Genomic DNA, 11423 nt, shown 5'->3' with positions numbered 1-11423 from the left:
TAAAAAAAAAAAAAAAAAAAAAAAAGGGACATTCAGAGTGCTCTGGGAGATTTGGAGGTTAGTGTTGGTCGTGAAGTTCTGGGATCATCCGAGCCGTACAGGTGCCCGCACACTTCAAGGGAAGCCGCTCTATGATTTTACATCCTTGTCTGAAACTGTTTACGCATCATCTCACGACAAGGAGCTCCGTCCACCAGGCTGCGTTCACCTTTTTATACAATGGGATAGATTACCAACTGGGCAAGACCCCCAAATGCTCCACGGTCACCGTGTGGCGATTGACGGCACATTAGTCTGGTAGCTCTGTGTGCACCGCTGAAGCACAGTATAAACCGAAATGATTGGGCCCTTGAGGAGACACCTGCTTTATGACGTAACATCGAGGTCCCCATGTGTGCAGGGCTCAAATCCACCTTTAAGGCGTTCATTATTTAAGTTTATATTAAGCTTCCATGTTGTATAGTCCCATATAAAGTGTAGCTTAAATCTTATTATTATTATTATTATTATTATTATGAAGTAATACAAAGACAATACACAGGGAGTGGGAGGAATAGAGGCCCCGGGGCCCCATAGAGGGTTCATCGGGCCCTGATTGTACTGTGATTGATTCACACAAAGCGGCTGCTTGTAACCGTGTGCCTGAACATACCTCGCCAGTGTTCAACCTTCATGTCTTTAAAGGAACAGTTCGTCATTTTGGGGAAATGCGCCTGTTCGCTCTCCTGCCGATGGTTAGACGAGAAAATCCCTACCACTGTCATACCTGTTCATTAGATGTATATAAAACCAGTGGGTTAGCTTAGCTTAGCATCAAGCCTGGAAACAGCTGGGAGGGCTCTGTCCAAAAGGTAACACATCTTCAACTTCCAGCTCCTCTAAAGCTCACTAGTTCTATGTTTGATCCCATCAGGGGATGGAAGCGAATTTCCCAAAATGTCAAATTATCTTTAGCTTAAAATTATCTATTCAGTTAGGAACCTGAATGTAGATACACAAGAACGTCCTGACATTGTGTTTGTGTATGTCTGTTAGTTGACTGTAGTATTGACATGGCGGTGAGACTTGTTTTCTTTTCTCTCTGTAGTTTGGTCGTATGTATGTGTGCATGTATGTATGTATGTATGTATGTATGTGTGACATATATTTACAAAGTGCTGCCTCTGGTTAAAGTGGGGAAAAGCCCTCATATGCTTCCTGGTATGTAAAGGAGAATAAAGTTTGCCCAGTAGCTGACGCAGTCCAGGTCATAAAACAACCGTTGCCATGTGACCCCTTAAAAAGGACCAAAAAACACGGTGCATCTGTAGCTCCTCGCCTCTTTATAAAAGTCTTATTACACATTAATCTTTTGACTTCGAGACCATCAGTCAGTAAAGTCCAGTTAATCATTCAATCTGTGTCTGGGTCGTTGGCCTCGGATAGAGAGCTGCTTGTTTCATGTTTTCATATTGTATTTATTTTTTTGTGGAGAATGTCGTGCTGCAATAGACGGGCATTTGCCTCGAGCCTTAAATTTGATTTACCTGAAGACCAAAAACATTGTACAGAAATGACAATGGCTGAACGTGTGTTGGTCCTGTTTGCTTGCCGTACGTCTCCCTAAAGCCACAGGTTGTCTGTCAGGAAGTCTCCGATCCGTCCGTCACTCTTCACACTCTGCGTGATGCATTAGAACTGGATTTCTGTGTTTTTTCTGTGTCCCCCCCCCCTCCATACCTTGTGACACTCTATACCCCGTGTAGAGCTCTGTACTCGTCCCTGTTCCTCCATCAGAGGCAGTCCAACAGAGCAGCGTTCACGTTTGACTTGAAAAACAAAATAAATGCTAAAATAAACTCAAAGTCTTTTAAAAGAATGTATCTAGCTGTCCAAAAACGTTGCTCTTTAATGAAGCGCTTGCTGCTCGGAACCAGAAATGCCTTTAACAATAAGCACGTATTACTATTCTCCCCGCTAAGTATATCTTTTATATATCATAATTAAATAACATCTGTTGCCTAACAATTTCTTTTTTTTTTTTATGACATGCATGACTGTTGAGTTTGTTCTTGGCATTTTATTGTGCATTTGCTGCTGTTATTTTGCCTCTCATATCTAATCCAACCATTTAGTTTTTACTTCGGTAACGCTTTGCTGCAAGAAATGCATATTTTATCCTCTCATCCCATTTCAGCATCATTTTGTCCTAATTTCTGATTTTTTTTTTATTTTATATGCTTATCTCTCATGAGTTATACCCAAAATGTTTTCTACTAAAATATTACTCTTTCCTATCTGCTGCAGGATGTGCGGTGAGCTACGATATATGCAATGTAATATTATGTAAACGCAATCAGCATTTTCAAGGCAGTAAAAAAAAAAAAAAAAAAAAAAAAATGTGACTTTCTCTTAATTTGTCTCTCCACGTCTGGCTGGTAGCCACAGTATGTCACCACAGTGAGCTCGCACACGAGCACTAACGATCAACGTTGAATCAACTTCTGTCACTACGCCTGCAAACAGCAGAATGCGGGGCTAAGTGCAAGTACAGTAAAAGTAAACATGATTCAAGGTTCGTCTATTGTCATTCTACAACACAGGGTTGCACAATAAAATGCAGGTTGTCCCTACACAAGAAAAACAGATTTTAAACGACTTTAAACATGTGAAACTCTTCCTCAGAACCTCTCACCAATGAAAGAAGTGAGGAAGAACTGTTCTTTATTAGTAATGAATGCCTACATGTGGATACCTAAGGGGGCTGATAAAACAATAGGTTTGATTGTTTGCTCATTATTTTACAGGATACATTACTATAAGAGCAAAATGTAAGTGGTAAGTGTATCCATCTCAAACAAACTGATACAGTAAGGGGCTGTTTGTATTGACCAATCCATCCAATGCTCATATTAGTAACAAAACCAGGTCTTAACAGCATCAATCTAAACGGATGGGACACAACGGTGCCAATTTTCATTGTGAATTAAATAAAAATCGAATGGCCAGATTCGTTTTGTCCACAAAGTGACAGAAATATGAACATTTATTTCTTAAATGTAGGCATACACTGCATTAATGCATCACTAACAATAATTCAATGAATAATTGATTAATTATTGAATAAGTAATTGTCCACCTTGGCTCATATGTACACCTGCTTGATATTTAAACGTACTAAAATATCAAAAGTACTTTTTGTTTAGCCCTCAAAAGTTATATTTCTATTTAAAATGAGGATAGAGATAGTTCCAATATATTTAAAATGAGGTATGAACACTGGTGGCCCAACTTCACCCTCCTAACCTCAGGCTTTAGGCCACTTCTGCACTCACTCGTTCTGTAACACTAGAGGCCGCCATGTCCCCTCGCTGCTAACGTGGTGGCGACTACAAAGTCCTAAACAACCTGGCCCCTCCTTACCTTTCAGACCTCCACGCCCCAACCCGTTGCCTCAGGTCCGCCGGTGCAAACATTCTGAAGACCATCAGGACCAAGCGCCGGACCTGGGGTGACGGGGCCTTCTCAGCTGCTGCACCTCCCCTCTGGAACGCCCCCCATCCACATCCGTGAGGCTCCCTCCCTATCAACATTCAAACAAACCCTCAAAACCCACCTCTTCAAACTCGCCTTCACCCGCTAACCCCTGCACCCTACCCTCCATTACATGACCCATTCAGCGCAGCTTCTCCAGTTATTCTTTTTTTTTTTTTTACAAAAATGTTGTTTGTGTTGTTTGCTCCTCTGTCTTTCATTTTTTCTCTTTTGTTTGTGTGTTATGTTTGTCTCTGCCCTGTAAAGCGTCTTTGGGTATTTTGAAAAGCGCTATTTAAAATTGATGTATTATTATTATTATTATTATTATTATTATTATTATTATTATTACCTCCTGAAGCACTGAACCATTTTTGTAACGCGTCAGCTGAGTCAGAGAGGAAAAACGAGCAGCGGGGTCTCACTCTGCTCTGACTTCTGAGTACAAAGAACGTCAACGACAATCTGAGTCAGTGTTGTTGCAATTGTTCCGTTAAAAGGCAAATTCATTCAAATTAGTCCAAATTACCAACAACTTTAAAATACTGATATTTACTGAGCTGGAATGAATTGGGTTGTGAGTGAGTTTACAAATGCAAATGAGACATGGGAAATGTGAACACTGTTGTTAAATCCACTCTGCGGTCGAGGATAAAACAAGGCAGTCCAACAAACAAAAATAAAGTAATGACCGCTGTAGTTTATGTATAACTGATTCATGATCTAAACAAATGTGTAAGTGGTTCTGCCGACGAGTTAAACAGGATATTATCCCATGTTCTTCGCGTCAGGTGTGTCGCTTATGTGGATCAAGTGAGACTCTGTCATTAGACGATCTTTGCGAGCCTCCAGCAGCTATACGTTGGCTGTTGCCATATGGAGGATCCCGTACGCTGATACCTGGACCGCTTTCATCCCAAGAACCAGCGGGGTTTAAACAAGACTGACTGCATTTGAACGACTTAGCACCGATAGACCTACGAACAGGAAGCGCGGAAGGAGCCGAAGCACCGCTTATCGGGCGGTTATCGCTGTTCACCAGCCCGCTAACAGCGCAACATCAGCGTCAGCAGTCGTAGTAACAAACTGACAGGTATGTCTTCGTCCGCCGCGCGCGACACTGTTGTCAAAAAGAAGCACGTTCGTTTCGCCAGCATGGAGGACGACGATGACGATAACGACGACCAGGAGGAGGACACCCTGTTTGACAAGAGGAAGGACACCGCGAGGGGGCTGAAGAGCGTGCTGAAGGCGGTCAAGAGGTCCACGAAGCCGGGATGCGACGACCGGGTGGATGTGGTCGGCGGAGGAAGGGGCGGACATGGAGCGTGCGCTCGCTGGATGGTCACCCTCGCGCTCTGTGCATCTTTCCTGGGCTTGGTACATTCAGCAGCGAATGCTATAACTTGTTAGCTTTTTTTTAAGGAAATTGTTCCATGAAAATGTATCCGTGAGTTTCCTCAGGCCTTCTACTCGTTTAACGCCACCACAATGTGTTTAGATATGAATACTACTCATAACAAACACATGTTAAGCTAACATGACAACGATGTTAGCTTAGTCAGGGTTAGGTTACCTCGCGCTCTTATTCTAGTGGCAATCAGGTAGCATTGCAAACACCTGTTCAAGGAATCAGTTTATAACCTGTGTCCGGAAATAAGGAGTTACAGTCACACACTCTTTAACCATTGTCTGCAAACCCTCGGTTGTGTGTTGCCTGTTTTATACCACAGTTTCAAGTTTCAAGTTATTTTTAATTCTGGCCCCTACTGCATCACGTGCAGCGTTCTGGCCCCATGTGGATCACCTGAATCCACTCTGAAAAATAAAAGACACATGAATGCAAAAGCTGGCTAGAGATACAGTCTGAATGAACCTGCTATCGGTCAACAATAAGCTGTTGCAATGTGCAGGAAGTCGTATATCCAGTCTGCTGCAGGATCCTGGACAGACTGGATTTACATAGTTGCAAAATTGCTCTTCAACCATCTGCCAAGATTAACCATCAGTGCACACCCGAGTGACTGCTTTACTCTTCTGGGCCAATTATTGCTCCATTTACACAGTCGAAAGTAAAAATACACATAGGCTTCACTTGTGTTCAGTGTATATATATATATATATATATATATATATATGTGTATATGTATATATGTATATGTGTGTATGTGTATGTATGTATTATTATTGTCATTTTATTTCAGTTTTCACGTGCAGTAAATGTGCTCTCTCTTTGTAACTCCTGCTGCTCTCTCTTGTTGTTCTCTAGGGGATGAGTATCTCTGTTCTTGGCCCCACATTCGAGGACCTGGCTGTGAATGTGAAGAAGAACATCAGCAATATTTCCTACATCTTCGTCGGCCGCTCCGCGGGCTACATCGGCGGTTCCCTCTTCGGGGGGATTCTCTTCGACTGCTTGAACCCCCACCTCCTGCTGGGTAACCCTTCATCCACACGTAGCTGTTGTAGATGTTGGAGCTGCACATGGTGCTGGTGTAATTTATGATAGCGACGGTGGGGATGTGTCCCGACCACTTTTCTGAAAACCTAAAATTGTCCCCACCGCTTATGTGTTTAAATCAAATATAATTTCCATCGGCTCTCAAAACTCCTTCATGTTTCCAGTGGATGAGAAATTCAATCGAGAGTTTACATTACATTACAGTCATTTAGCAGACGCTTTTATCCAAAGCGACTTACAATAAGTGTATTCAACATAGGTATTCAAGAGAACTACTAGTCACCAGAAGTCATAAGTGCATCTCCTTTTTTAAACAAGCATCTAAGAGCATAAACTAGAGCAAAAGTACAGTGCAGAAACAAACTAATACAATAAGTGCAACAAACTAATATGAATACAATAAGTGCTAAGTGGAAGGCTCAGGGTAGTACTTCTTGAAGAGGTGAGTTTTCAGCCTGATGAAAGATGGGCAGCGACTCTGCTGTCCTGAGGTCAGTGGGGAGTTCATTCCACCACTGTGGGGTCAGGACAGAAAACAGCCGCGACCGGTCGATCGGCCGCAGGGACCTCTGAGCGACGGGGCAACCAGACCAGTCACCCCGAGGCAGCATCGCCCCGACATGCAGCAATATGATTGCTGTAGTGCTTTTTGGATGAGTCAGAAACGCCGCATATCGCTCAGTCAGAGGTGTCCTGGCTACGTGTTTTCTGTCATTTTTATGACTTACTTAATATAATATGACAGTTCTTTCTGACATTTCTATGGCTTCTTCATGGCTTTTTTCCGACATATGACTTTTTAATGTTTTTTTTCAACAAACTATTCTGTGACTTTTTTTCGACATACTATCTGTTTTTTATTATTTTTCTGACATTTTTTCCTGTTTTTTTGTATACTGTATTATGACTTTTTTCGACATACTATACTATGACTTTTTTAGGATTTTTCATGACATAATCTTAAATGACTTAACAGTTTTTAAAATATACTATGCTGTGACTCTTTTATGATATACCATATGACTTTTTATGGTATGCTATACTATGACTTATATTTTATTACTGCATCAAGACTTTTTATGTTAACTATACTGTGACGACTATGCCATTTTAGTCACTTAATATGGAATAACATAGTATGGCATTTTATGACTACATTTCGATCAGGAGAAACTTCATTCGAATTGAACAATATTTATTACACATGCATAAAATATGAATAGTGCAAAGTCTTTGGCGATTGGACTCCATCCTGAAGTAAGATAATAGAGGGGTAGTGATGCTGAGGTCAGATAAGTCCGGGAGGAGGAGGAGGAGGAGGAGGAGGAGGAGGAGGAGCTTGACTGTGATGCTGACTCGAGGTGACTGGGGTGGAGGAGGGTCATATTCGATTTGAGCTGAAATGACAACTGACAGTAATGGAGAGGACGCTTTTTAAAGTTTGACAGCAACGATGTGATTGGCTTTAAGGAAACTGTGCAACATCTGGTTGGTTAACTTATAGTGATATATGAGAGAGAGAGAGACTTCCTGACTGAACTTCCGCTTAAGCTTCATTATGACTTTTTATGGAATACTATAATATGACATTTTCAAATTACATTTTAATTGCATACTATACATTGATATTTTTATGACATTTGAATGGCCTGTTTTGCACTCGGCTATGAAATCTTCAGATATATGGAAAGGGTCTTACTTCACATTTTAAACACATATTCTACTCTTGTTATCTTGCCTTCCAGGTTTCTCTATGCTGGTCACATCCGTTGGAATGTGTGCTATCCCCTTCTGTAAGCAAGCTCTGCTCCTCACTGGGCTCATGTCCAGCATTGGGATGTCGATGGGTATTCTGGATACAGGTAAGACGACACTTAAATACACGAGCTAATGGTACGAGTCTTGCTTTCCTGGAGGGAAGCCTTTTAGCTAGTAGTTAGTATTAGAACATTTATTGAAGAATTATATATGGAGGCTACAATCCTACACACACACTGGTCATCCAGATGCTGTCTGTTTTGATGTTTGAGCCTTATCTACTTTCTGATGAGAACTATGAAGATGACTACCTCCAGCTACTTTTAGCTCCGTTTTTGGTCTCCACCGACTCCTGAGAGAAATGGACCTCTGTAGCTGCTCAATGCACCTGCTGGGGCTGTTAGTGCTCGCTGTAATTGATGCCAGCCTAAAGTAAGCCCCAAACAACCCACTACCAGCTAGCCGTCTTTCTTTCACTCTGTATTTGACTGATAAAGGGCTGTAACTCGTGTTTCTGTAACACACAACCCATTGTTATCTTTCCAGATGAGTTGTTACTTTGAGAGCATCAGTTATTTATTCATACACGCACATTGTTAAAAACCTAATCTCCGATACCCGCTGAGCTCTGTATTTTCATACTTTAGTGAAAACCTTCATTACCTGGAAAAAAAGATTTTCTGAAGAAACAGTGTTTTTGCACAGCGTGCGTCCATGAAAAGTCAACCTTTCAAAGAGAAGGAAAGCATTAAAGGATTATGAGATGTTACGTCACTGCAGGACATCATGCAGAGGCTCCAATGGTGCCACCGCCATATTGTTAATGAAGTGTCAATGTTTTTCTCCTCTCTCCGTCAGGTGGTAATGTCCTCATACTGAACACATGGGGCGACCAGGCGGGTCCTCACATGCAGGCTCTGCACTTCAGCTTCGCAGCCGGGGCCTTCGTGTCTCCGATCATAGCCAAGCTGCTGTTTGGGCCCGACGGCGACGGCAGCACAGGAATCGCACCAACCAACTCCACACCTCCCGTCACCACAGAGCAAATCACCAGTGTCCCCGACGCTCACGTGATCACCCACTACGTCCACAGCACCCTCAAGTCCATGTGGGCCTACGTTGTGATCGGCTCCTACATCTTTCTCATCTCCTTCCTCTTCTTCATCCTCTACTGTCGCTGCGGCGCGTCACGCGACAAAGCCAAGGCCTCGTCAGGAAAGCCCCTGGTGGCCAAACATCACATTGCCCTTATCGCCCTGCTCTGCTGCTTCTTCTTCTTCTACGTAGGCGCTGAGGTGGCGTACGGCTCGTTCATCTTCACCTTCGCCAAGGACTACGCCCACATGCCTCAGTCCCAGGCAGCCGGGCTGAACTCGTTGTTCTGGGCGACGTTCGCTGCCTGCAGGGGGTTGGCCATCTTCTTTGCGGCCTGCATGCACCCGGCCACCATGATCCTGCTCAGCCTGGTGGGCTCCACTGTATCCTCCCTGCTTCTCTGCCTCTTCAGCAAGGAGAAGGTGGCCCTGTGGGTTTGCACCGGTCTGTACGGCGCCTCCATGGCCACCATCTTCCCCAGCGGCATCTCCTGGGTGGAGCAGTACACCACGGTGACGGGCCGCACGGCGGCCGCCTTCGTGGTGGGGGCGGCGCTGGGTGAGATGGTGCTTCCCGCTCTTGTGGGTTTCCTGCTGGGGAAGTTCCACGACCAGCCCCTGCTCATGTACCTGTCGCTCATCACCTCCACCTTCACCTCCATCATCTTCCCAGTCATGTACAAGCTGGCCTCGGCCCCCGGCGGCCAGAGCAGGAAGCCCCGCGTCAGGGGCCGGCCCGACGCAGACGACAGCGAATACCGCCAGGCGCTGCTGGACTCGGGGGCCAACGAGGAGGAAGAAGAGGAGGAGCAAGAGAAGGAGGAGCAGGACCAAGACAATGAGGCCGATCAGTGGAACGACGCAGACTTTGAGGTCATTGAAATGGATGACACAGCAAGTCTCATCAGTTCACCCAGCAAGGCTTCCTCTCCTCCTCCTGGCTCTGGTCTCACAGGGAGCCCTGCTGCCTCCAACACCCAGGTGACGGAGCCCGCAGGTGGAGCCTCTTACTCGGCCACCATCTCCCCGGTTAGAGACTCCCCCAGACGTAAACTACTGCTCTCTCTGGACCGAGAGAAGAGAGACTGACACCTCCTCCTATGGCTCCTACATGCTGTTCATCTCTCACTAAAAACAAGAGTCTCCATGTTTGCGCCCATTCGTTGTCCAGAACCTGAAAATTCCAACATTTATGAACGGTTGATTTACTGTGTACTGAATGAAGCACTGACCGAAACCTGTGCAGCATCCGTGAAAGTTTGGGTCATCAGCATCGTTTGAATCATGATGATGAAGGCTCAGGCTTTAAACTGCACTTCTATGCTACGGATTGTTGGAAATAAAATACGTCATTGATTCCCCACAAGGATTCTATGTTGGCCCGCTTCCCTCCACAGTGAAGTCAGTAAGCTAGTGAATGGGTCCCAGGGCTGGTAGACTTCAGTGCCTTGCTGGAGGACACATGAGATGAACCAGGGACCGTCGCACTCATCTTCCACCCTGCTGCCAAAAACACGTTCTCAAAATGTAAACTCATTTTGCAGTGAGCAGGACATGAGCGTGATGATAGTTGTAAGATTTAAATTAGTTTTGGTTGCACTTTTGTAAAGAAGAGTTTTGTTTGTGTCATGTGTGATGTGTCATCTCTGTGATTCAATAAAAGTTATTTTTAAATTGAATCATTGACAGAATGCATCTTAATACATTTACTTTTTATTATATCAATCTCAAACCTCCACCCACAGCAATGTTCATTAAAAACAAACAAACACCTTCATTATTTTTTTTTACATTTATACAAATACACAGATCCTGTGTACGGCTGTATGGAGCATTGAGGATTGGATCTTGACGTGATTTGATGACAGATTTCTTCTTTTTTTGCTCAGAAAATTGGAATTGTACACAAATCCATATATGCACAGGGAAACGATAGACTCTTCATGACATAAATTATCAAAACACAGTATTGCAACAGTCCCAGATTTTTTGGAAAGACTGAAATTGTTTCCAGTTCCCACACTCAGAAGATAGAGTATGAAGTGTCAAATCTGCCAAAAGGATATCAGTACAATCAAGATGAAAAGAAAGATGGAAAATGGCATCCTCAAACAGAATGCATAAAAACAGATTCGATTGCATTCATGGCCGGAGCTTTAGTATCTTTTTTGTTAATGCTAATGCACAGTGAGATTAAAGATGGAGCTATACAGGAACTATTTACAAAAAAGACTGCAGTCTATATAAAAATGAAGAAAAGTCAGTTGGTGGTGTGAATGTAGTTTTGTCTTTAGAGTTGTAAGGAGCTCCTTTAAAAAAATAAAACAATGAGTTCAAACTGCTACAGCTCATACAGGACTCAACTCATCCTCCTTGACTGGACTGCACTCAGCTCATAGCAGCTAATGGAGATGGCAGCAAACAAGCATGAAGACACACAAGCCCTGGGAGAGGGGGGGGTCAAACCAGACAGTCTGCACACGCAGAAAAATACCATAACGAATAACAGTTACAAGACAGAATGAAAACCCTGACAGGGTTCAATCAAAGCACCATTTAAACTATTACAACTGAGTGGACAATCAAACACACAGAGG

At 43.6% G+C, this 11423-nt stretch overlaps 1 protein-coding gene across 2 annotated transcripts; it reads left to right on the top strand.

Annotated features, from left to right (window-relative positions):
* The first annotated feature begins 3939 nt into the window (after window positions 1-3939).
* On the top strand, window positions 3940-10505 carry mfsd4b (major facilitator superfamily domain containing 4B). 2 transcript variants are annotated; one of them, XM_031861841.1, is made up of 4 exons: window positions 3940-4893; window positions 5783-5951; window positions 7720-7836; window positions 8591-10505. In XM_031861841.1, the coding sequence occupies exons 1-4, from the start codon at window positions 4609-4611 to the stop codon at window positions 9913-9915; spliced, it is 1896 nt and encodes a 631-aa protein (XP_031717701.1). In that variant the 5' UTR covers window positions 3940-4608; the 3' UTR covers window positions 9916-10505. The 2 variants fall into 2 exon arrangements, with proteins under 2 accessions (XP_031717701.1, XP_031717702.1); XM_031861842.1 differs by having other exon boundaries at window positions 4886-4963.
* Window positions 10506-11423: the final 918 nt, after the last annotated feature.

Source organism: Anarrhichthys ocellatus, unplaced genomic scaffold (assembly GCF_004355925.1).
Source record: "Anarrhichthys ocellatus isolate YVR2014 unplaced genomic scaffold, GSC_Weel_1.0 scaffold25, whole genome shotgun sequence".
In the NCBI taxonomy this organism is placed as follows: domain Eukaryota; kingdom Metazoa; phylum Chordata; class Actinopteri; order Perciformes; family Anarhichadidae; genus Anarrhichthys; species Anarrhichthys ocellatus.
This window is presented reverse-complemented; position numbering and strand designations above follow the sequence as displayed.

Coding starts and splice junctions, on each gene's coding strand:
- mfsd4b (XM_031861841.1), top strand. CDS start 4,609: ATGTCTTCGTCCGCCGCGCGCGACACTGTTGTCAAAAAGAAGCACGTT. Junction 4,894..5,782: donor GTGCATCTTTCCTGGGCTTG/GTACATTCAGCA, acceptor GTTGTTCTCTAG/GGGATGAGTATCTCTGTTCT. Junction 5,952..7,719: donor GAACCCCCACCTCCTGCTGG/GTAACCCTTCAT, acceptor CTTGCCTTCCAG/GTTTCTCTATGCTGGTCACA.